A 23,740-nucleotide genomic window follows, 5' to 3' on the forward strand; every position below is an offset into this window, starting at 1 on the left:
TACTAAGGATTTCCCTTTGTGGATGAGCATTGTTCTCTTTTTCTTATTACCATTACTGAGCTAGGATGGACATGCTCTACTATGCTTTTTCCCCCCCCCCTTCCTCTCCCTCCTGTTGAACGCGACTGCCGGCGCCAACAGGAGCAGCGAGATGAAGGATCGCAGTGACCGGGCGGCTGCTGCTGAGCTCGGGAGCTGCTGGGTCACTGCTACGTGGGATGCCGCCACGCAGCTAGGCCTAGGACAGCTGGGCAACTTGTCGTCCCCCCCCCCCCACGGCGGCCGCAGAACACCGCTTGATAATCACTGCACTAAACACTGGCACACAGTACAAAGTGACAATGATGTTACAACTAGGGTGAAAACAAAACCGACGATGGTTTATAAAAGAAACCAGAACCTGCAGGGTCTGCTTGTACAGGCCCAAGGTGAACCCTTTTCCTGATAAAGTGGGCTGCTACCAATGCAAAAACGGTGGCACGTGTAATGCGATGATCACGGGGCGGTTTTTGCATCTCCCAAACACAGGTGAACTATTTAAAATCGGGCACTATTTCAACTGGTGGAGCAACTATTGTGTGAATGTACTTAAAGCTGCAGTTCAGTCAATATCCTGCATGTGTGTATTTTTTAATAAATCAGTTCTGTAGTAAGAAAAAATACTTTTAGCATTTTCTGTTTTAAAAACAACAACTTTGAAAGACCAATTTTCTTGTATTCTATTTTAACAACCATTTGCTAAGACACTGCCCCTTCATGTCCTGTCACAAGCCCTGGCACACCCCTTTGTCAGCCCTGCCCTCCCTCTAGCACGTCAGTGCAGGAGTGCTCATGAATATTCATGAGCTTCCACTGACTGTCAGAAGCAGAAGAAAAACAGATCCCTTCACTAATGATGTCACCAAATTTCACCAATCAAAACATGGAGAACGAATTGACCTGCAGCTATACAGTTCTTTAGGTAATTAGAGATTGCCCACATAAAACTATTCAAGTAAAAAAAATAATAATAATAAAAAAAAAAAAAAGACTGAACTGCAGCTTTAAATACTCTGGTAGTAAAATCTACACGGGCAAGACGATCAGGCCATTCAAACAGAGTTTAAAAGCCAGATCAAATGTGCGAAGCAGCGCATAGACCACGACATCAAGGACAAGAGTCCAGCGGCTTTACATTTTATTAAAGAAAATCACCCCATATGTTCTTTAAAGGGTATGATTATCGGACAGATATAACCAGCTCTGTGGCAGGAGGTTGCTTACTACTACAACGTGAAGCGTACTGGATTTTGAAGCTGAAAGGCATGAATAGCAGCTTAAAGAACAATTGTTTTTTGAACCCAAGGAAGTGAGATGGCCCCGTTGAACTGGTTGTCATGGCCGATCAGACTGCTTACATAATACACGGCTTCTGTTACTCAATGAATAGTAACGCGTGACGGTGGCTGCTGTTTGGCGGTCACCACACAGCCTTTTCTTACTATAACATACGTGACTGTGTCCACCCTCTGTTGGGTGCATCGCACAGTTTGAGGTTAGAGTACTTTTAGAGCTGTTTAATAAACATAACACCTAGCCCTTACGGTGTGTATCCTCTCTGTTCCTGCAGGCTGTTGATTGGGATGCTTTTTCCCTAGTTTCTTTTTTGCTCTCTTGCTTGCACCTTTTGATTGGATTTGAATGACCTATGCCCACCCTAGCCAGTTTCATAATCCCCCCCCCCGCCCTTATCTCCTACAACACATATTTGGTGCATACACAGGTTTTTTTTTTTCCGTCATCACATTGCATATTCAGCCTACAAGCAGAGGACGCATATAATTTTTGACACTCTGATTTTTATATGTAAATGTTTATTTGAACATGTAGTTACAATCCTTTGGTTGCTATGGCAAGCTCTGGCACACATTTTTTTGAGCCCAGCAGTGCAAGAGTTTTTTTCAACAAATTATGACAAACAGGAAAGTGTTGCAGTGTTCCCAGCTGGAGAATGTATCAGAATTGTAACAATAGACAATGTTATCCATAGTAATACAGTAGGGCCCCACACATTCGGCGGGTTCGGTTCCAGTCCCTCGACGAAAAGCGGAACACAGCATTTGTGCACTCTGCACAAAAAAAAAAGCTATGTCCACCGGCGATTTCCCGTCTCTCCTCCCTCTTGTGCCGTCCCAGAAAGCAGCATTCTGCGCATGCGCGGACTTGGCGGTCTCTTCTGCGCGAAAAAAAATGAGTGCAGTCGGGGAAACAGTATCACCGAGAAGCGGGGCCCTACTGTATAAGGTTATATTGTAGCTGTTGCTACAGTACAAGCATTTGAGCACTGACTGAAGGATTGATTCAAAATCGGCCATTAGGTAAACCCAGGGAGCAGGATATTTGCTTATTGATCGGCAGCATGGGTCATTCGTTTTCATTCAAGGTAATCAAATGCTACATATATTAAAACCAAAAATAAAATAGTTCTGCAAGGAATGCTGCTTTTAGGTTTCAGAGGCGTGAATGTTTTTTTTTTCTTCTCATGGCAACATAGGGGTAACCATATATATGTATGTAGCGTTCCTCAGGATTAATGGTTCAACTGAAGGAACCAGCACCCTATTTTTAGCTGTGTCTCTCATGTAATGAGTTTCTCGGTTTCAGAGCTTGTGCTCTTAGTGATCTGTTGCTGGTGTCTGACAGCTAGGATCCATGTGTATATTAGTTACCCAGTTGTACTATATAAGCTACGACCTAACATCTACTACACCTCCCTTCCACCATATTAATGATTGTCCTGCTGTTAAGGCCACCCTGTAATACAATCGAAGCCCTTCATTGGGCGCCTCAAAAACCAGGAGTGCAACAGCATGGCATAAAATCCTTTATCTATTAATTGTGAGCACCAGGTAAAAGGACACAAACAATTGAAATGAAAAAACAAAATAAAATGTATATATTCGCCAGATTACGCCAACTGGAAATGTCCCCTCTGTCCACCACAATCACTGGAAGTCAACTGCAGACAGAGCCGATGTATGCCACTAATCGCGAGTCTCCCGTGGTGACGGTAACCACTGGGGTTCCCTCAGCGCCTGTGTTACAGTGCTCCGCTGGTATACTGCAGTTCCGTTCTGTGCAGAAGCTGCTCCTGAGGCAAGTGATTGCTACGCATCCACTAGACTCCATCTTTTGATACAGGGTTTTCCACAGTTATATCCATGCAAACTACCTTTACAAACATTCACATTTCTGTATACACATCTTTGTGCATGTATACATTTAGCTTTAAACACAATATACATAGCTAATTTGCTTCAGAATCAAGTATGTTTTAATGAAACATTAATTGATCTGAATTTAAGATCAGAATGTACATTAAACAGTACAGTATATACAGACAAATGGCACAACGCTACAGTATCTATAGCAAGAATATGTCATTTACATTTGTGCTACACACCGAGCCCAACCCTACCTCCTCATCACCCTTCCTTTTTAATTACATTGTGTGTTTATAACCATTACTTTGTGTGTAGATTTTATTTTAGTAAGATATCTATTAAATGTTAAGTTTTAACTGCCCAGGAGTGCATTTGACAAAAGAGCTACTAGTTGGAGAGTTGAGGCATTAATATACTTCTACTCTCTAATTTTTGTTAATCTACTATTATCAGCTCATCAGCTGCACCCAACGTCCCACTAGGCGTTTAACGGCACACTCATTATTACAACTACATAATCACTTTAGTGAGCTGTATACTTTGTTTGTGGTTTTGTACAGTATATACACAGACAAATGGCACAACGCTACAGTATCTATAGCAAGTAAATAGACATGGGTGCAAGTGGACATAAGGAATCCCTAGTTCCTACAAACGTCTAACAACAATTCCAAATAGTCCTCAGCACACCAGGAGTATGAAATCTTAAAGGAATGATTCCCTACCATTAGAAACTCTAGTACACAAACTAGCCAAAAGCAAATGTAATGAACACCCCACACAATACAATAGAAATGGGGTGGAAAGTACAACATATGAATTACACCTACAAAATCTGCAATCTACAACAGTGAAGAAAATCAGTCATATGTAGAAAATTGCTGTGTCTAAGCAGAACGATGAACAAAACAGATCCAAAATTGTAGATCTACAGACTGTTAAAAATTTTTTACACACACACACACACACACACACACACACACACACACACACACACACACACACACACACACACACACACACACACACACACACACACACACTACCAGGTGCAAGGAATAAAGAAATAAAGGACATGAAAATAAAAATAAATGTACAGGAGTAGCTACAAGAGGGAGAAGACATTAAACAAAATGGGAAGCAAACGGAGAAATAGTGAGCAGGGGAGCTGAATGGGCAGTGGGGGGCAATGTAAACACTTCGGGGTTATGAGACCCTTCTAGGCCCCTTAAACCACTTGTCCCTATCGACAGTGGTACTTCCCTCAATAACCTAGAACAGGAAAAAGAATGCGAGCATGCCGTGTCTCCCGCTCTCCACAATGATAACACAGGCCATTTTTTTTAAAACTCGTTTTCTGCACACTTGGCACTTTTCACAGAAATATATAGTGTCCATGGTCTCTTCCAGACATAAGGTTGCAGAGCAGTTCACTCCAAATCTATGAGGCCATGGAGCAACCTTAGGTGGGCAGGATTTGTGGTTTGATTTCATTGTGTGTGGGAGACAGGGGGTTGGGGGCAGGGCGGAGAAAGCCCCCTTTCGTTTTTCATTATCTCTTGTATATTTCTCAGTCAATCCCCGTGAACATTTTCACAATCTGCTATGTAGATTAACACTATAGAAGATGCACAATGTAGACAAATCAACGGATTAATTTTACCATGTCACTGTATTACACCAACAAGTACCGGGTTACACTGCGGTAGGTTCATTAAACCAAGACAGGCCTTCTCCGTCGTAGCTTGTAAATGTGTTAAAATGCTGTAATCTAATCTGAAACACTAAAATCAGTATGAAGTTGAGTTCAAAATGTCCTTCCGCTGGACGAGAACGCCACCATCTGATTGTATAATTGAGAATGCGTAGATCCAGTAGCTCCTACTCCTGAACAATATTTTGTTTTACCAATTACTTTTTCCAATCCTCCTAGCGACCATCCTTTACCAGGAAGCATTTTATGGAAGTGCTTAGGACCAGAACGCTTGCTTTGTCTCAAGCACTTTATAATGTGCTGATCTTCACTAAACAGCATTTTGTAACTATGCACTCGAGTTCATCATGTAGTCACCAATTCAAAAGAATACTCATAACATCAAATAATTCTTAAATGTAATAATCAACTGTGACAGAACTATAATGCCTCAAATTTCCATGAAAATGTTAGTGTTTCTGTAAGATATGATGGACTAAAAGGGGTCTGTTTTTTCTGAACACATTCCCACTGACATATCCTGATGCAGGTGTAGTTATAAACCGAAACGTTGATTTTACGATAATTTTTAATTTTTCCCTTTGTAAAGACTGGTGTAGTCTTTTGCTGCTTTGGTTACATATTTGCAGTAGCAGCACTGCGATGAATGCGCACCTAGCAGTTTCAGTAGCTGTGCGTTTCCACTCAAACGTTTTTAGCTACTTGCACACACAATCTGAAACAAGGGGTCCCCGATGAACTGCAAACTTAAAGGACACCCTAGTTTGAGATATTTAATTTTGAAATTACCATATAATTCTGTCAGCCAATAGAAAGCTGTGAAATCATGGAGATGACATTGCAGCCTCCTATTGGGTGAATGATCTTTACATTTTCTTTGCCAATATGGTCAAAAGATTAAGTCTCTCTACAATTGGGAGGTCCCTGGAGCTTTGATTGCAGCACTTCAGCTCTAGGGTACCCCTTGCATGAAATAAGGTTTTAAAAACAAAAAAATCCCACTTTCTCAGCTTTAAAATCAGATTTTTACAAGTATACTATTCTGCAGATGGGGACATTGAGCAGAGGATCAACTACCATGTTTGTTTTTAAAAGAACCCACACAACTTTATAAGAGCAGACTTCACTTTGCCGTTTTACTTTTATTTAAGAATGTATTCCTTTGTACACTTACAGGCAGACAATTTTAAAGCCAATTCGACCTTTTATAAAAGTAATCCCCCCCTCCCCCCCATTTGTTGTACAGCAAGTTGCCCACCCATTAGCGGTCATGTTTTGTTTTGCCAATCAAAGCCGGCAAACTTTTAAAGTCCTCTGCACCATATCCCACACAACGCGGATCCTTCCCTACCCAAAATGTCCCAATATGACAAACTTCTAATAGAAGTTGGCATAAATACACCTCAAAACACGATATTTAGCTGCTATTTTAGTCCCTCAAGTATGGGAAATGCCATTAACCTCTTCAGTGGTGTAGGGGTCTGTAACCCAAAGCTGTGCAGGCTTCTCCTGGAACTGGAAGGTTCAATAGCAGCAAAATGGCTTCACAGCAAAAAACAAAAACCCAGTTACTCCCACTCTGAAATCGCAGGCATGTAGATGTAAGCACAAGTCCCTGTGAGGTGAATGAGAATGTATTTTAGGTCAGTCGCGCCAAAACAAAAAGTTCCACAATCGCCTCCAATAACAAATGGGAATTAGTTGATCAATTAAACAGTCAGCGTGCTTAACAGAGCAGAAATGTGGAAATGAAAAATTAAGAGGCCATTCTGACATCTGAATTGTGGACATCTAGATACTGGCAGCTGCACCGAGTTCCAGGGGGTGTTTTAGATTGGGTTATTTCAAATGACCAAAAAATAAAAAAAAAAGTTGTTTAACCAATTTTGTTTGCAGTCTAAACTGCTTAGTCCGAACATTTGACAAGGACTACCATCCCACTCAACATTGTCCGTATGGGTTTCATGAAGCAACCATCTTGGACAGAAGGAAGGCAGACTTAGTGGACAGAATAAATTGCAGAGCACTCAAGTCTCTATTCGTCTGATCCTGCTGATCTTTTCTGGGTTCTTTTGCGGGGAGACCGTCTTGGTGAAGCTTTGTCTGCAGAAAAAATAAATAAATACAAGTTATGTAAATAAGCAGATTCTGATATATACCCATTAAGGTTGAAACATATCTGGTTGGTTTCTCTGGCTTTGCATCCGATTCTCATGTTGTGCTTGCTGTGTTAACAGCGTGCATTATTTTATAAGGGCTCCATAGAAAAATGGATTGCAGGCAAAAGCCGACAGTGTGCTCATTTGCATGCCATTTCCCAGAATCCCTTGCTGCAGTGGAAGCACTGTATGCTAGGTGATAATGGTGAAAGGCAGGGTTGCAGACTTGTCCAAGACATGTGATTGTGCTCACAAGTGATCTTTCTAATTAATATACGCACACTTTTTTTTTTTTTTTTAATGGGGGAGCCTAGATATGAAGCTAAGAATTGCCTGCACACCAACAGTTTCCAAATTTCGCCTCCACATCGAGTGAAACATTTATCACCCACCTTTCTTAGATTTGGTGGATTTTTCCAAGAGCCCATTACAAGTGTAGCATAAGCAATACATCTAACAACTTGCAAGAAATGTTATATATGCACAAAGGAGTTAACCTTTCAGAGAATGATTATTATCTAGTTTACTTTGAGGTGTTCAATTTAAAAAAACAAACAAAAAAAACCCAGTTGATTTGGATTAGTTTCTGTTAGGCAATGAGTAAAACATGAATACCAAAAATCTTGATTTAAATATTCCCTTCGTATCCCAGTTATGAATTCACCACATATTTTAGAAGAGCCACCAAACGTAGTAATACGGCTATGGCACGTTAAATGAGTTCATCCTTAAATGTATTTATGAGAATGTCTTGTGCGATGGTTGCAACAGGTCAAACAGATACAGCCCCTCAGGCTGGAGGCACATGTAGGTCTCAGCCACTGTCTTTATTACACTCTTCCCCAAAAAAGGAGGATATCGCTGCTTACAATAGGTTTGGGCAATAACAAAAAACTTCCCATACCAAATATTGGGTATTTATGGCGATCATAAATACCCAATAGAAAACAAAAAAACTGAAAAAAAGTCAAGAAATGTATTTCACAATAAATTACCTATTAAAAATGCATTTCATTGTTAATAAATGTAAAAGCGCAGATATATTTTAATTTTACGAATGAAACGTTTTTAAATAAATGAGTTGACAATAAATGAACTAAAACCCTACTAAGGGCCCTTTTTCTTCACCATGCACAGCATTAGTGCCTGTGGGGCATGTGAGGGGTTAAGAGGCTTGTGGGGCATGCAAGTGTCTCACCCCAGCCCTCCGCTGGCTCCAACCACTGCTGCATCAGACATGCGACCCCAGCAGCAGGCAGACAAAAATACCCAGGTAAACAATGGTAAGTATCGAATCACCATCCAATTTTATTACGGTGTTATTACACTGTCCAACCCTAGCTTACACTGGCGGGTAACCATTTAAAACCCTACATCGAGTCCAATGTCCATGGCCAAACCATGCAATTACAATTCAGAAAGAAAAATTATGTTTCCTCACCTCGTCTACTTTGCACTGAAGCCGCAAGGAAGCAAAAAACAGACAGCAAGAAAGATTAGAAGATGACAGGACAGACAAGAATCAGAAACAGCCAACACTATGCTTTAATCAGTGACGGATGTCAAATAAACACTTTATAGATAGCACCCAAATTAGAAAATAAAAATGCATGCTACTTTTAGTACTGAATTCGAAACATTGCATGGGGGGTGGAGGGGGGAGAGAAACCATCCAACCCATTACACAGGTCAGAAAACAATACCAGTGCCTCCTTTTGAGGACAACCGATAACACACGGGGAAGGGACTTAAAATTGTATGTCGCTAAAAGATCGATTTAGAACTCTAGAAAAGTGTAGGTTGTAGCAATTGGAAAACAGAAAGGCGTGCACAGTCATAAAATACATACTGATCTGGCTAAGAGTCTCAGCAGGAATCCAACTCATGTCTACATCATTTTGATTGGATGTGCCCATCTCCACTTTTTGGGCTGGCCTCCTCCTCTGTGAAAACAAAAACAAAAAAATCGAGATGATGTACTGGTTAGGCTTTATCAGGCAATCTACATGGTGAATATATAAACACCACTGCCAGAGGATCTTGAAATACAGATCTTTGCAGACTGTTCTTGCAGCAAAGGGGTTAATCAGGCTACACATGGTTTATGGAAAGGTCTACTATTCGAAACTGATTAATGCGGTCAAAAACAGGTCATATTACCAAAAGAACATTCTAAACAATAATACATACCTTCCTAGACTCCAGCAACTGATGCAGACCAACAGCCACAAGTAACCCAAGTCCACCAAGGAACAGGTACAAGAAGACCCTGAAAGAGAAAACCGGCACAAATACACTTTTTTTTGTTTCCAAGCAACAAGCCCAGAGAGATTTAGATGATATTTCCAAGAATAGAAACTATACGGTCACGTTCTCCAGAGAAAGAACAAAACCCCAAAATGAATAGTTTGGTAATGCAGTTTTGGATGAGACTACTGTATGTTGCATGCAGTGTAGTCAGTGAGTGTGATAACATGCAATATGACTTACGTTTCACCATCCAGACCGTCCTCCCTTTCAATAATGGTAACAGTCTGATTGAAGACGGCATCTTGGAAAGCATTTCCCTAGAATACAAACAATGGAGCTTATTAGCAGTGTTAGGCTGCGCTTATAGTGCCGGCGACAGCGCGTCAAAACAAATGCATTGCCGCTGTCGCATGCGCTTATAGTAAGCGCGACGCGACTGCTTGGTCGCGATCGCTGGAATTCATCTCAATTTGATTTTTCCAGCAACCGCAGCCTGACGTCGCCGTTGCTCTAAGCGCAGCCTTAAACAGACACCTTAAACGTATTTTCAGTTGGACGTTAATACGATAAAAATATTTAGAAACATTAAAGGATGTGATCATTGAGCCCGATTGATACCTTAAAAACAACCATAGATAATAAATGTGTATCGAGAGTGATACACCAAAGAATCCCCTTTAGATAGGCGCACTGCAGACCTGAAAATAAAGACGGTCAGGGGTAGGATGTAGTGTGTATAAATAAAAAACTTTATTAAATATTTGTGTATAAATAAAAACTTTATTGAATATTAGTGTAATAATGTACACAAAACAGTATATAGTGCTGTACTATACACTGACTAATAATAGACTGCTGTAGGTCTATGTCAACCTCCGTCAAGCGTCTCACTGTGCTCCCATTAGTTCTGTCTCCCTTGAAGTGTGAAAATCTAGGCAGATGCTCTAAATGTCAATAATCTAGATGGGTTATTGTAACCCTATGACATATTGGTAGGTATAGGCTCTACCGAGACTAACAGAGAAGTTCACGCAGCACATCAACGTAATGTGCACACTGCGCATGCGTCATGTAAGTTAAAACAGTAGAGTCTGTTTATATGCGAGTTGCGCATGCGCCGGGGCAGTGCGTGAAGTAAATGTTTGGACGGCCCGTATAAGGTTGGTAACGGGTAAAGGGAGTACTGGGTGTCGAGGAAATGTTCAATAGTGATTACACATAGTGACACACAGAGCGTAGTGCCTATGGATCACTATAGATCGTAGTTTGATATGAACCCAGTATATATGCGTATTCTTTGTACATTGGTGCGTTCATGTGTCAAAGTTTGTGCTGTATCTGGTATAGTGTGCGTCTCAAACGGGCGTAGGTACGAGGCATCCAAAGAATACGCATATATACTGGGTTCATATCAAACTACGATCTATAGTGATCCATAGGCACTACGCTCTGTGTGTCACTATGTGTAATCACTATTGAACATTTCCTCGACACCCAGTACTCCCTTTACCCGTTACCAACCTTATACGGGCCGTCCAAACATTTACTTCACGCACTGCCCCGGCGCATGCGCAACTCGCATATAAACAGACTCTACTGTTTTAACTTACATGACGCATGCGCAGTGTGCACATTACGTTGATGTGCTGCGTGAACTTCTCTGTTAGTCTCGGTAGAGCCTATACCTACCAATATGTCATAGGGTTACAATAACCCATCTAGATTATTGACATTTAGAGCATCTGCCTAGATTTTCACACTTCAAGGGAGACAGAACTAATGGGAGCACAGTGAGACGCTTGACGGAGGTTGACATAGACCTACAGCAGTCTATTATTAGTCAGTGTATAGTACAGCACTATATACTGTTTTGTGTACATTATTACACTAATATTCAATAAAGTTTTTATTTATACACAAATATTTAATAAAGTTTTTTATTTATACACACTACATCCTACCCCTGACCGTCTTTATTTTCAGGTCTGCAGTGCGCCTATCTAAAGGGGATTCTTTGGTGTATCACTCTCGATACACATTTATTATCTATCTAGCCCATCCCCAGGCAGCACGCCTCTACCTTCTAGGGGTCTGAGCGAGGTCCCTTTCTATAGTTCTTAAAAACAACCAGCTGGAAAACTAAAATTAAACAAATGAAAACTTAAGATATATGCACAACCATTACTATGCTGCAAGTGTCAGAATTAGGCTAAGTCCCCGCTGGCGCCGAGCACGCGCATGCTTGGAGAGCGCTACAAGCATGAGCGCCGGGTGTCCTGCTTGTATGCGCGTGCGGGGGAGGGGACCATTGCGGGTAGTTGAGCGCGCGGGTAAGTATAGGGTTTTTATTTACCTAAGCACCGATTGCGGCTGTGCGTGTGCACGAGCGCCGCACGCACCGCGTGAGCGGGGACTTACATATATCTATGTAACTCCCCGCCGCAAGCACCGCCCACTCAGCCCGATGAGCGCTAGCGGGGACTTAGAATTAGAGTACTGTAGGAAATGTTTTCTAAACACAACACAGGTTAGGTATGCAAATAATAAAGCTCTGCAATTAACACACGTTTTTAAATCCCTAAAATCAGTTCCAAAAATTAGAAATGTATTAGAATGGCTGTAAACATGTGATCATTCTCATTGAGTGCAACAGCAGATTACCCTAGCGCAAACTACTAGGTTATGTCTCTTAGACCAGTAATTAGGTATGCTCTGTGTACTGTAAAAGGCAATTCCACCACCAAGCCTTACATTCATATCTTTATAGTTCAAATTGATGACCAGGCCAAAGGGACGTCCTCCCATAGGTTCCGCGGGAATGAAGGAATACTCAAAAGTGGCCTGTCGCTGAGGGGGGACCACAGTGCTCAAAGGAAGAGCAGTGAAATTCTGGATATAGAACTGATAGTCTTGAGGGTATCTGAAAGAGGCATCCAGGGATTCAACAATAAAGTCTTCTGTCCCCTTGTTGGTGAAGCCTAATAAGAACTTCACAATCTCGTTAGCTGGGAAATCTAAGGGGAAAAAAAATTAAGTAAAAAGTATTAGACAACGAAGTTAAATACATGTTTTTTAGTCACTTGACAAGTCCAATAATGACCATTTAGGTTTCTAGGTTCCACAGGCTTCTTATCCTCCTGTGCCGCGATTTGCACTGTTCTGGTGAGGCCGCATTGCGGCGGCCGCCCTCGCAGCACCAAGGACAGTGCGTTTCCCAGGAGGAGTAACTCTGCGAGGTTCCACGCTTCTGAATGGGACGCCCGCAGCGTTTATCCTCGTGGGCCATCTGCAGGGAGAGAAATACTGCTACTCCCCTACCAGTTGAGCAGCAGTCTGCAGCCTCTCCGCATTTGGATGTGTCCACGTCACGAGGGGGGGTGGTATTCATGATGTAGAGGCCCTTATATGGGGTTCTACATCAAGGGGGAAGGAATTACAGCCCTGCTAACCAGACACAGATGCTCTGCAGACTGCTGCTCATCTGAAAGGTTAGTAGTGGTATTTCTATGGCCCATCAAGCGAAGGATTAACACTGCGGTGTCAAAAGCATGGAACGCCGCAGTGTTGATCCTTCAGGGCCACTTGGACTTGCCGGCGTTGTGGTCGCAGTGTTCCCTCCCCCCCCCCCCCCTCGCGTCCACAAGGACAGCAAGTCTGGCTACATCTGTATACCAGGAGGTTCACCCTTCATTTTTTTTGTTTGCATGACAATAAGAATTGTATTTCGACATTGCATCTAGTGTCCATGTACTTCTATAATTTATAGTGTGACCCACAATGTTATATACCTGTATATAGCCAGAGTATACCTGTATATAGCACCTCCGAACTTTACATCAAAATCACCATCACGACAGGAAAGAGTGTTTCCCAAGCAGTCGTTTGGCACGTTACTGATGCAAAGAAACGGACTGGATACCTGATCAACTCACGTGCAAAGTCATCTAGAAAACATACTATACAAGGCATGGCTCTGAAAAAATGACTTCTGATTATCTGTAATTGCGCTACAAGTGACCAGAACAAAAATTATCTAACTACACAATCTGGACAAGCATTATTTGATTGTATTTGTTATATATCGTTATTATAAACACAATTAAGGGGGTAAAATCAGAGTCAGGGTGAGCGTATTGCAATCAGAGGCTTTGTGAGGTTGACAACTTGTATGTACATTGTAGTGAGATGCATCTATTTTACTTCATTGCTCGATGTTGCTGGTCTGGTACGAATATTGTTACAGATTTGTTTTTGATTGCGAGTGTTTGCAGCGGCCAATATGTTAATATCGCTGTTTTAAGGTGCCTTTATTTAACATGCATCTTTAATTTCGGAGGTTTGCGCACCCCTGCAGTAGATAATACTTATGTACAGATTAAAGAAAACATGTCTACTTTTAAAATTAGCAATGAAACAGGATGAGTGAGCAGGGTGAAAGGTATATGGGGAAAAAAGAGAGAGAGCATAGAATAGTAATGCTGTGGTAAATTATAGTGAGGAAATCGAAAGAACCTTCTATCATTAGACTCGCATGGACGTAAATATAATAAGCACATCACCGTCAATATATGCTACCATCATCTGTGATATGCTTATTATACTCCCGTCCATGCAAGTATAATGATCGAAAGAACCTTCGATTTCCTCACTATAATTTACCACAGCATTACTATTCTATGCTCTCTCTCTTTGTTTTGCTTTTTTCCCCATATACCTTGCACCCTGCTCACTCATCCGGTTGCATTGCTATTTGTGAGAAACTGGAAGACTGGTTCTTTTGGAGGTCGAGTGGGAGGCAGAGTATTTGATTTGTAGATCTATTGAATTTATTTCACTTGGTCTGTGTAATTGTCACACGGATCCCCAACATTGTTTTTATTAAGGAGTACTCCCACTTACTATCACTTATGCACGGTCACTTTGGAGTTAAACATATAGTTTATTTTACGGAGACACTGATTTGGAGAGCCACTTCTGTCTTTTTGCGCCTGTTGGTTACTTTTAAATTGGGACTGAGTTTCTTCGCTATGCCAAATACTGCATCGCTGAGCAAATAGAACTACATTTTTGGGATATCCAGTCATTTTCTGTGTCATTTTCTAAAGTCACCGGTGCCAGATTGCTTTTAATAGCTACAAGTTCATTTAAATGAAATGAAGTGTCATATCCTAGCACATTGACTAGGTTAAGTGCAATGGCGCAAGGCTAAAACCCTCTTCTGGGGCGCACTGATTTACAATACATGTTCTTACCTTCACCCTTTACAAACAGAATAGTTGTATCAGCATTAGGAGAGGCTTTAGGTTCGCCTGAATTTAAATCTTCTTCCTCCTTTTCATCTTCTATCTAAAAAGGCACACAAAATCCTCAGTATACAACTAAAATAATATTTACAGTGTAGAAAAAAAAATGTAGTTTAGTTTTTGCCATCATCTTCATTAAACATTTGCACCAACTCCAATAATATGCAATAAAACACGGACGGCAATAATTTTGCTCGACATGACACTAAGTCACCTTCATTATTAAAAAAATAAATAAATAAGGCCTTATTGATAAATGATCTGTATTACATTTTCTAATGTTTACATACGCTGCTTAGTATGTTAGAGATCTAGTCGTACTTAAACTCTTTATGCATGTATATATGTATATCCACTAAACCAGTGTGGAAGGGGTTAACAGCATGAGGAGGAAAGCCACTTCAAAGACCACCTGGAGCTCATCAGTCCCTCAGGCCTGCTGTCAGGGCCAGTGCTGTGCTACCGTTTCATTCCAACAAAGAACCTCTGGGACAGGACACCCGAGTCGCCCCAAAGGTATCGGCCGAAAGGCAGCTAAAGGGTGTTACCGTTTGCTGCTCATTTATAGGTCTTGGGTAAAGTATTTCAGATGCATATAAGATATCCATCTTCACATTTTCCCGGCTTTCAGCCCTACCTCTGCATTATCCCACTTCTTCCCCAATGCTAACTCCTTCAATTAACAATAAGCCACCTGAAACACACCAACTTTCTCATCCCCCTGTACCGTATGTTTCCACATACGCTTCCTTATAGATTATAAACTCCATGGGGCAGGGTCCTTCTTACTGACTGTAACAATGTACACTTATGTTTGTTAGTTGCTTTTTCGGCCTCCAGTCCTACTGCAGAGCAGCACTACGGAACATGTAGGCTCATATAAATTATCATCATTAATTTATATATGTTGACCATATGATTTGTTTAGCCCCATCTTGCAGCCGTGATAAAATGTTGTGGGGACAACTAATTAGTACACCGGTACAATCACACAAATAAATGAAAGATATACAGAATGCTTCGCACTATATTCTCAATCCATAATAAATAAAAGACAGAGAGAAAACTAGATGCTGCACATGTGATGAATATATACCCAAACTTCACAGTCTATATTTTACAAAATTGTTACAAACCCGCCCTCCCCCCACCCCCTCAATATTTTTAAATATATCTAACTAGTATGAAAACAAAATGTATATACCAAATATATAATTGAATAAAGGAGACAGTCAGACTAATGTAACACCATGCTAAGATCAAACCCTGAGTGAATCTCATGTCCACAGTACTTGATAATGTACTTAATTCACAGTTCAGAGCATAAGACATGAGCATATTTAACAGGTCACTAGCACTAGTACTTACTGTATAATCACACAAAATGAGTTGTAACAAGCACAACGAATCATAATGTAGCTTTGGGGCACTTCATTTAAAATGTATTTTACAAAAATAAAAATAGAAAACTACAATTATTCACAGTCCCTATGATGCAAGTTTACTTTAATAGTTGATTCTGTTTCCCACCAGCTTTACAGGAACTTTAGAAGACTACCAACTCTCTTTGGTCGTCAGCTATTTAATTATACAGATAGGTGTTCCTTGCAAGTGGTTAAAAATAGTGGTTAAAAATAGTTGTACTCTAATTTACTAACGTACTCTAAATCAAGCAAAGAAGAAATCAGAAGAATATGCTCAAGATGTCCCTTCATTTTCTCCACTTTAACAGGCACACTTAATGGAGTAGTCAAAGGCTAAATGCGCCATAAGATTACGAAATTCAACAGACATGTTTTGGGATAAGAAACATAAATTTTCATTTCCTACTGCAGTGACCTCCCTGGGAAAGGCCCATGACATATTGAACGTACTGTATAGGGATTTGTTTTATTTTATGATACTGTTCTGCATTTATTGTAACTATGCTCTTGTAATCTTTTTTTCTGGTATCTAAACACTGTATTTTTATATGTACAGGCAGTCCTCGGTTATCCGACGCAATGCGTTACTCAAAATGGCGTTGTAAAGCGAAACGTTGTAAAGCGAAACCCGTTTTCCCATAGGAACACTGTTTAAATGAAACGTTCCGTTCCTGAAGGCATTTTTAATGCTAAAATACACAAAATATTTTACTCAAACAATAAGATTATGCTGCACACACATACATTATGATGTAAAGATTCTATTTATTGAATCCAGAACTGTATAATAAAACTGTTAGACATGTTTAAAGGCATAAATATACCACAAAACCTTCACACAGACTGATCTGGATGATTTCCCTGACTGCAGCTTTCTGATTGACATAATGTTGCAACTTTGCAAAGCGTCGTAAGAGCGTCGGATAAGCCATTTTGGCGTCGTAAAACCGGCCATAGGGATGCATTGGACAGCGTCGGATAAGCCATTCGTCGTAAAGCGAAGCGCCGTAAAACGAGGACTTACTGTATTAAACAATTCTTTAATAAGTAATGTCTTGGAGCTATGAATGAACTAACTGTTGCACGCTTTGTAGAGTACTCACTTTTCTGACACATTTTGCTACAAGAAAAGTATGTGCATAGTTTTTTCTATAAAATCAACAGGCACCCGAGACACTGGCAGATATGAACATATTTTTTACATGTTTCTCAGGTGGTGACAGCGGATAGATAGGACTGCAATTGAGTAAGGGGTTAATGTTAATCATTTAAAAGTACTTTGCGGGGGAGAAAGGTGAATTGGCTAGAATAGACGTGTGTATTAACCCTGGTTGCTTATCTAAGTCACGTGCTCACTTGTTTGCTGTTCGTGACAGATCGTATATGGGGGACGAATTAAGGGGAGATATTGTTCCTTTTTAGTGAGAAGTGGGCCAGCCATAGAGCTATGTATTAACCGTTGTCCTGTATGCAGGTCACGTGCTCACAGGTGCGCCGTACCTGACAAATGGTGCTAAAAAGATGTGTAATGCAGCAGGCATAAGCTTATAGCGGTCCATGTCAAAATAGATTTCAAGCAAAAGGTGAAACGGTGTGCTCATTTGCATGTCATTTCCCAGAATCCCTTGCTGCAGTGAAAGCACTGTATGCTAGGAGATAATGGTTAAAAGCAGGGTTAATATTTTAATTTGCTGAATGATACTATAGGAACAGTCTCATTCAGGAGTCACTGGGGGAACTACCACATGTGAAACCTGTTCAGCTGCACCAGCACACCGACTGGTTAGGGGCCCACCCCCCTGGCTGTTCTGCAGGGTCGAAACCCCTCCGACTCCGATTTCTTCCCGGAGGGGGTCGCCCCGGCAGCCCTACAATGGAAGCTAGCTCTGACCGGAAGGGAAGGTGAGAGCATGGCGAGGCAGGAAAAAACTAAAAACTTTTTGTTTTTAAGTATGGGTTTAAGGGGGCCCAGTTCATATACTAGCATTATGGCCCATAATTCATTTGTACTGTCCCAGAGTATTAAATAGGATTGCAAAATGCTTGTAATTAAGATAGTAATGCCTATACATGGCTCGTCCCCACCACCTCCATTTACTTGGAACCCTCCACTTCAGTCAGAGGACCAACCTCAAAAGGGAAGAGAGGAGGCAGAAGGCAGGTTGTACTCGGCCACATCACCCAAAGTAAATCTAGTTTATGTTTAGAGGAAATCTAACAGCTTTAAGCAGGTACCAATCACCAAGATTTAACTGCTTAAAAACGGGTTTAAAATGTTATGACAACAAACTGTTAGGAGACAGGCTCTTAAAGCACAAAAACAGGAGCAGCGCACCCAAGCATTTAAAGATTACCAGGTCTGTGGATTCATCTTCTTCTACTTCAGCTTCTGCGTCATCATCTTCGTCATCCTCAACTACAGAGTCATCAATGGCCTCTTCATCCTCTGTAGCATCCTCTGGGCGGCAACCAGGGGACCTAGACAAGAGCATAGATGGATAAAATACAAATTACAATTTTTCTCGGAATGTCCAACGATATCAGGTCAATGGGTTCATAACATCATATTGGGTACAGTTTCAAAGTAATGGTTTTTTGTCGGTAGGAAAAAAAAAAAAAGGTGTTGAAACAAGCAAATGTTGCACAGAACTTGAACTGTATTTTAGCCATTGTACTAGAATAATGTCTACACCGTAGAAAACATGCCACAGTTTGTAGGTACACAAATAAATGAACAAACACCACTTTCAGTGATGGTACAATAGGTGCACTTGCACTAGTGTTCCGGGTTTTCTACAGGGCACTCCTCCCCCCCCCTCGTGTCCTACCTCTGCAGCGAGCATGCGGGACCTTATCTGGCAGTGGAGGGATCCCACCCAGGTCATCCTAACAAGTTACACCCCACCGAAAGTTAGGCAATCGTTGACTGGGTGGGCTTCCGACAGTCCGGGTAAGGGCCCGCAGGGTGGGGGAAGGAAGAGGGTAACAGAGCCCACCGGTGGGTATTTCTGTTCCTGGCCACCTTTGCAGGTTGCTAAAAATACTGTAATCCTTCAACCGAAAACAAAGAAACCCTAAACAACAAAGCTGGATCAAGTCACGTAAAAAATGTAAAGGCAAAAGGCCAAAATATTTACTTAAGCCAACTCGTATCAGGTCCTTCTGCACACGGCACAACTTGAAAGGAATCCACGAGAAAGCCTAAAATGATCTTAATAACTATGCCAACTTTGGAGGTGTATGGGAAATGTCAAAGTCTGCAATATGCATGCGAGCGCTGGCTTAACCCCTGAAAATATTCAGAAAGATTTATACAATATGTGTGTACATATTGCATGTCCAGGGTACAGAACACAAGAAAAATATATGAATTACGGCAAAAACGGTTTAACCTCCAATAGAGCTTCTGGAAACTCAATGACAATAGTTTTTGTTACACCTGTGCTGTTAAGCATAAACCCAATTTATATTGCCATAAACCTTTCTTGTACAATCCGTCTTATCTTGCTTCGCTCACCAAGATGACAATGTTCAGATAGACGGGTAGTTTGCCCAGAAAGTATTTGAAGGCAACACAGGAGAGATGAACTTTGCGCCTAGACTCAAGTAATGACCAATCTAGTTCTTTGAGCATTTCGCAGTGATGTGTGTTGTATTTGCATTGGGGAACAAAACGGCATATTGAATTGTAGAGGATATCAAGTTTGCTAAGGTGGGTTTGGGGTGCCAAGCCGTATACTTTGTCCCCATAATCAATTATTTGCATTAGTATCTGCTGTGCGATGTGCTTTCTGACCAGCAGACTTAGGCTGTGCTTGTAGTGCCCGGCGACGGCGCGCCAAAACAAATACATTGAATCCATCGCATTCGCATATAGTAAGCGCGACAAAAAATATGGAAGCCAGTGAAATTTGATTTTGGGACAGTCGCCACATGTGACTGTCTCTACACCAATCACAGAGCACCTACTGCACTCTGCCCTCTCCCTTCGTGACGTCACTGGCCTTGTCGCCAGCAACGTCGCTCAAAACTAAAGAGCAACTTTTGCCAATGGTCGCGTCACTATAAACGCGGCCGTAGGGACGCTTTGTTCCTGTAAAGTACACCTGGCATAGGTTTTGGATGTCAGGGTATCAATGGGCATCCCAATTGTTAAATGGGAGCCAAACCATATGCCCAAGTATTTAAAACAAGTAACAGGAGTTAGTGTGGTGTTAGCGTTGGTTCTGATCTGCAGCTCATTCAATGGAAGCTTTAAAAATTTAGCCTTAGTCCCAAATACCATTGTTACAGTCTTGTCAGTGTTTAAAAACAGTTTGTTTTGGGAAATCCAAGTTTCAAATCGTCAGATTGAAGTATGAGTTCAAGGTCAGAGAGGCTAGGGCTGTGTGCATATAAAATTGTCTCATCTGCATACATGTGTATTGTAGCTCCCTTGCAAGCTGTGGGGAAGATCATTGAACATATAAAGAATGTGACAATCTATAATTCTTCATTCTTACTTAAGATGCTAATTGTTGGGTGCTCCTGTAATAAATCTGCCAAAATCCTAACAATTACCACTTTTCAGTTTCAATCAATCCTTCAATCAGTGTAACTCAGCAGCTACAATGTGTTCCTATATTACTAAGGTAACATTATCTATTGTTATAGTTTGCAGCTCAAACTGATGGGAATATTGGCAACAAATTATCAAGAAACAGGAAGGTGCTAAAAATATCTTGCACTGCTGGGGAGGTGGCTAAAGCTTGCTATAGAAATCAAAGGATGCTCAGTATATTAAAACTTATTAAAAATGGGTTGAATTAAGATATAAACAGGCATTATCTAATACTACATAACTGATTTATTTTATATAAACAAAAAAAAACCCATACCATTTCACATGTTTTGCTGCTTTAATACAAATATTCCAGTGTGTGTGTATGTGTGTGAGGAGGAGGCGCTGAATGAATGAGCTGCTGCACAGTGACACGTCAGCCTAAAGCCCGGCCTGGCACACACTGCACAATGTACACAAGCCTGAAGCCCAAGTACATCAAAATATAAATACACACACCACACACACGCATCACGAAACACACGACATAAAACTGAGCCACAACACACTGGTAGCATTACTGTGTGCTGCAGCTACTACACAGCGGCCCGGTCCCCAAACACAGCCCCAGTTATCTGCCAAACCTATACATCTATAATTCTATATCATACAGGACGTTGCATGGCTCGCGCCGGCCGTGTAGTACAGACACAGAGGACTTTACAGGGCTCGCGCCGGCCGTGCAGACCAGACACACAGGACGTTACAGGGGCTCGCGCCGGCCGTGCAGTACAGACACACAGGACGTTACAGGGGCTCGCGCCGGCCGTGCAGACCAGACACACAGGACGTTGCAGGGCTCGCGCCGGCCGTGCAGACCAGACACACAGGACGTTACAGGGGCTCGCGCCGGCCGTGCAGTACAGACACACAGGACGTTACAGGAGCTCGCGCCGGCCGTGCAGTACAGACACAGAGGACGTTACAGGGGCTCGTGCCGGCCGTGCACTACAGACACGCAGGACGTTGCAGGGGCTCGCGCCGGCCGTGCAGTACAGACACGCAGGACGCTACAGGGGCTCGCGCCGGCCGTGCAGTACAGACACGCAGGACGCTACAGGGGCTCGCGCCGGCCGTGCAGTACAGACACACAGGACGTTGCAGGAGCTCGCGGCCGGCCGTGCACTACAGACACGCAGGACGCTACAGGGGCTCGCGCCGGCCTCCATAGCTCACGATCCAGAGCGCGCAGTCAGTCACCTCTGCCGTTGCCGATGAGGGCGACCGGGAAGGCCAAGAGGACGAGCAGAAGCAAGTTGCGGAACGGAATCATGTCGGAGGCCGGTGAGTGTCTGAGCTGTTACGTTAAAATAGTAGGTGGTCACTCGCCGTCTCCTTTGCCAGCCCCCCTTGTTCAATGGCGACGTGATACGTATACAAGGAAAATAAGAGGGGAGGTGATAAGGTGAAGCCGCGCAGGCGCAGCAGAGAAGCCCAACCGCCTTTTTCCGGTTTCAGGAGAAAGGCGGACGTGGCTGTAAGGGCCGAGATGTGACATCAAATAGACGCCCGCACCGCAGGGAGGAGCAGGAGGCGGGGACACGGGCAGAGGGAAAGCTACAAACCAATCACAAAACGCCGAGTACCGCCACACCGCATTCCAACTGCACGTCACTGATGGGTGGAGACGCAGGCCATGCACGGCCATGTCTAATTTGGGCAAAGCGCCCACTACGCTCACGTGACTTTGAGACTGTCACAGCATTGCACCCCGTGCACGTGTTCCTCTTGCAAAGAACAGCAGCACTGGTTCCCGGGCTTTTTGTTTACAAAACTTAGCACCAAACAGCCAGGCTTGTTGGTACTAGTAAAGCTGTGAGAAGTGCAAGTTTGTGTCTTTCCCCGAATCAAGAGCTTAACATCACTCAAATATCCAAGGTATTTGTTGAGAAATGTCATTTTTTTTAGTTTTGCTAGTACTTGTCATGTAAAACAACATTTGTTATGAGGTTGGAGCAGGGTTGCCACCTTCGACTGACGGTCAACCTGGAGATTTTTTTTATAAAGGACACTGTGTTGCCATGACAACGGGATACTATGTACCGTCACGCGACGTCAAGTTGCCATGACAACGTGGCACCGCATGACGTCGTGACATCACGTGGCGTCTCATTGTCATGGCAACGAGCATCACGTGATGCTGTTACGTCACCTGACGTTCCCGTTGGCATGGCAACGCAGCGCCATTTGACGCCGAGCAGCCATATTGAGAGTAGTTGCAGGGGGAGATGGCGGGAGACTGCTATTGCGGGCACTATTGCTGCGTTAATGGTATATGGAATTATACCTTACATCATTTCTATTATTTATAACTAACGCTGATGACAATTGTTGCAAACAGAGTCGTCGCTGATCAATATTAATTTATTACAATGGTTTATCTCAGTTTACTTTACTTGAGTTAATTTAACAAAGACAAGGTTACCTCATTGCTATCAAAAGGGAGGAACTGAAGCAGCTTTACTGAAAAGAGAGAGAGGGGGGAGAAGAGGGAGAGAGAGGGGGGGAGAAGAGGGAGAGAGAGGGGGGGAGAAGAGGGAGAGAGGGGGGGAGAAGAGGGAGAGAGGGGGGGAGAAGAGGGAGAGAGAGGGGGGGGAGAAGAGGGAGAGAGGGGGGGGAGAAGAGGGAGAGAGAGGGGGGGGAGAAGAGGGGGGGGAGAAGAGGGAGAGCGAGGGGGGGGGAAAGAGGGAGAGGGGGGGAGAAGAGGGAGAGAGGGAGGGAGAGAGGGGGGGAGAAGAGGGGGAGGGAGAGAGAGGGGAGGAGGGGAGAGAGAGGGGAGGAGAAGAGGGAGAGGGGGGGAGAAGAGGGAGAGGGAGAGGGGGGGAGAAGAGGGAGAGAGAGGGGGGGAGAAGAGGGAGAGAGGGGGGGAGAAGAGGGGGGGAGAAGAGGGAGAGGGGGGGGAGAAGAGGGAGAGAGAGGGGGGGAGAAGAGGGAGAGAGGGGGGGGAGAAGAGGGAGAGAGAGGGGGGGGAGAAGAGGGAGAGAGAGGGGGGGGAGAAGAGGGAGGGAGAGGGGGGGAGAAGAGGGAGGGAGAGGGGGGGAGAAGAGGGAGAGAGGGAGGGAGAGAGGGGGGGAGAAGAGGGGGAGG

At 42.9% G+C, this 23,740-nt stretch overlaps 1 protein-coding gene and 1 long non-coding RNA gene across 3 annotated transcripts in view; one reads left to right on the plus strand and one right to left on the minus strand.

Annotated features, from left to right (window-relative positions):
• Nucleotides 1-1,840: 1,840 nt before the first annotated feature.
• On the minus strand, nucleotides 1,841-22,156 carry SSR1 (signal sequence receptor subunit 1). The gene is given in 9 exon segments (XM_075585804.1): nucleotides 1,841-7,020; nucleotides 8,926-9,019; nucleotides 9,267-9,345; nucleotides 9,567-9,643; nucleotides 12,078-12,340; nucleotides 14,579-14,672; nucleotides 18,408-18,509; nucleotides 18,512-18,531; nucleotides 21,854-22,156. Coding segments are annotated over 9 exon segments (870 nt in total). The 5' UTR covers nucleotides 21,927-22,156; the 3' UTR covers nucleotides 1,841-6,952.
• LOC142487093 (uncharacterized) overlaps nucleotides 22,086-23,740 on the plus strand; it is a 106,884-nt gene continuing 105,229 nt past the window's right edge. For both annotated transcript variants that reach the window (XR_012799137.1, XR_012799138.1), the window contains exon 1: nucleotides 22,086-22,531. This is a non-coding gene — a long non-coding RNA (uncharacterized LOC142487093). The remainder of the gene's footprint in view (nucleotides 22,532-23,740) is intronic.

This window comes from Ascaphus truei, chromosome 2 (assembly GCF_040206685.1).
Source record: "Ascaphus truei isolate aAscTru1 chromosome 2, aAscTru1.hap1, whole genome shotgun sequence".
Taxonomy (NCBI): Eukaryota; Metazoa; Chordata; class Amphibia; order Anura; family Ascaphidae; genus Ascaphus; species Ascaphus truei.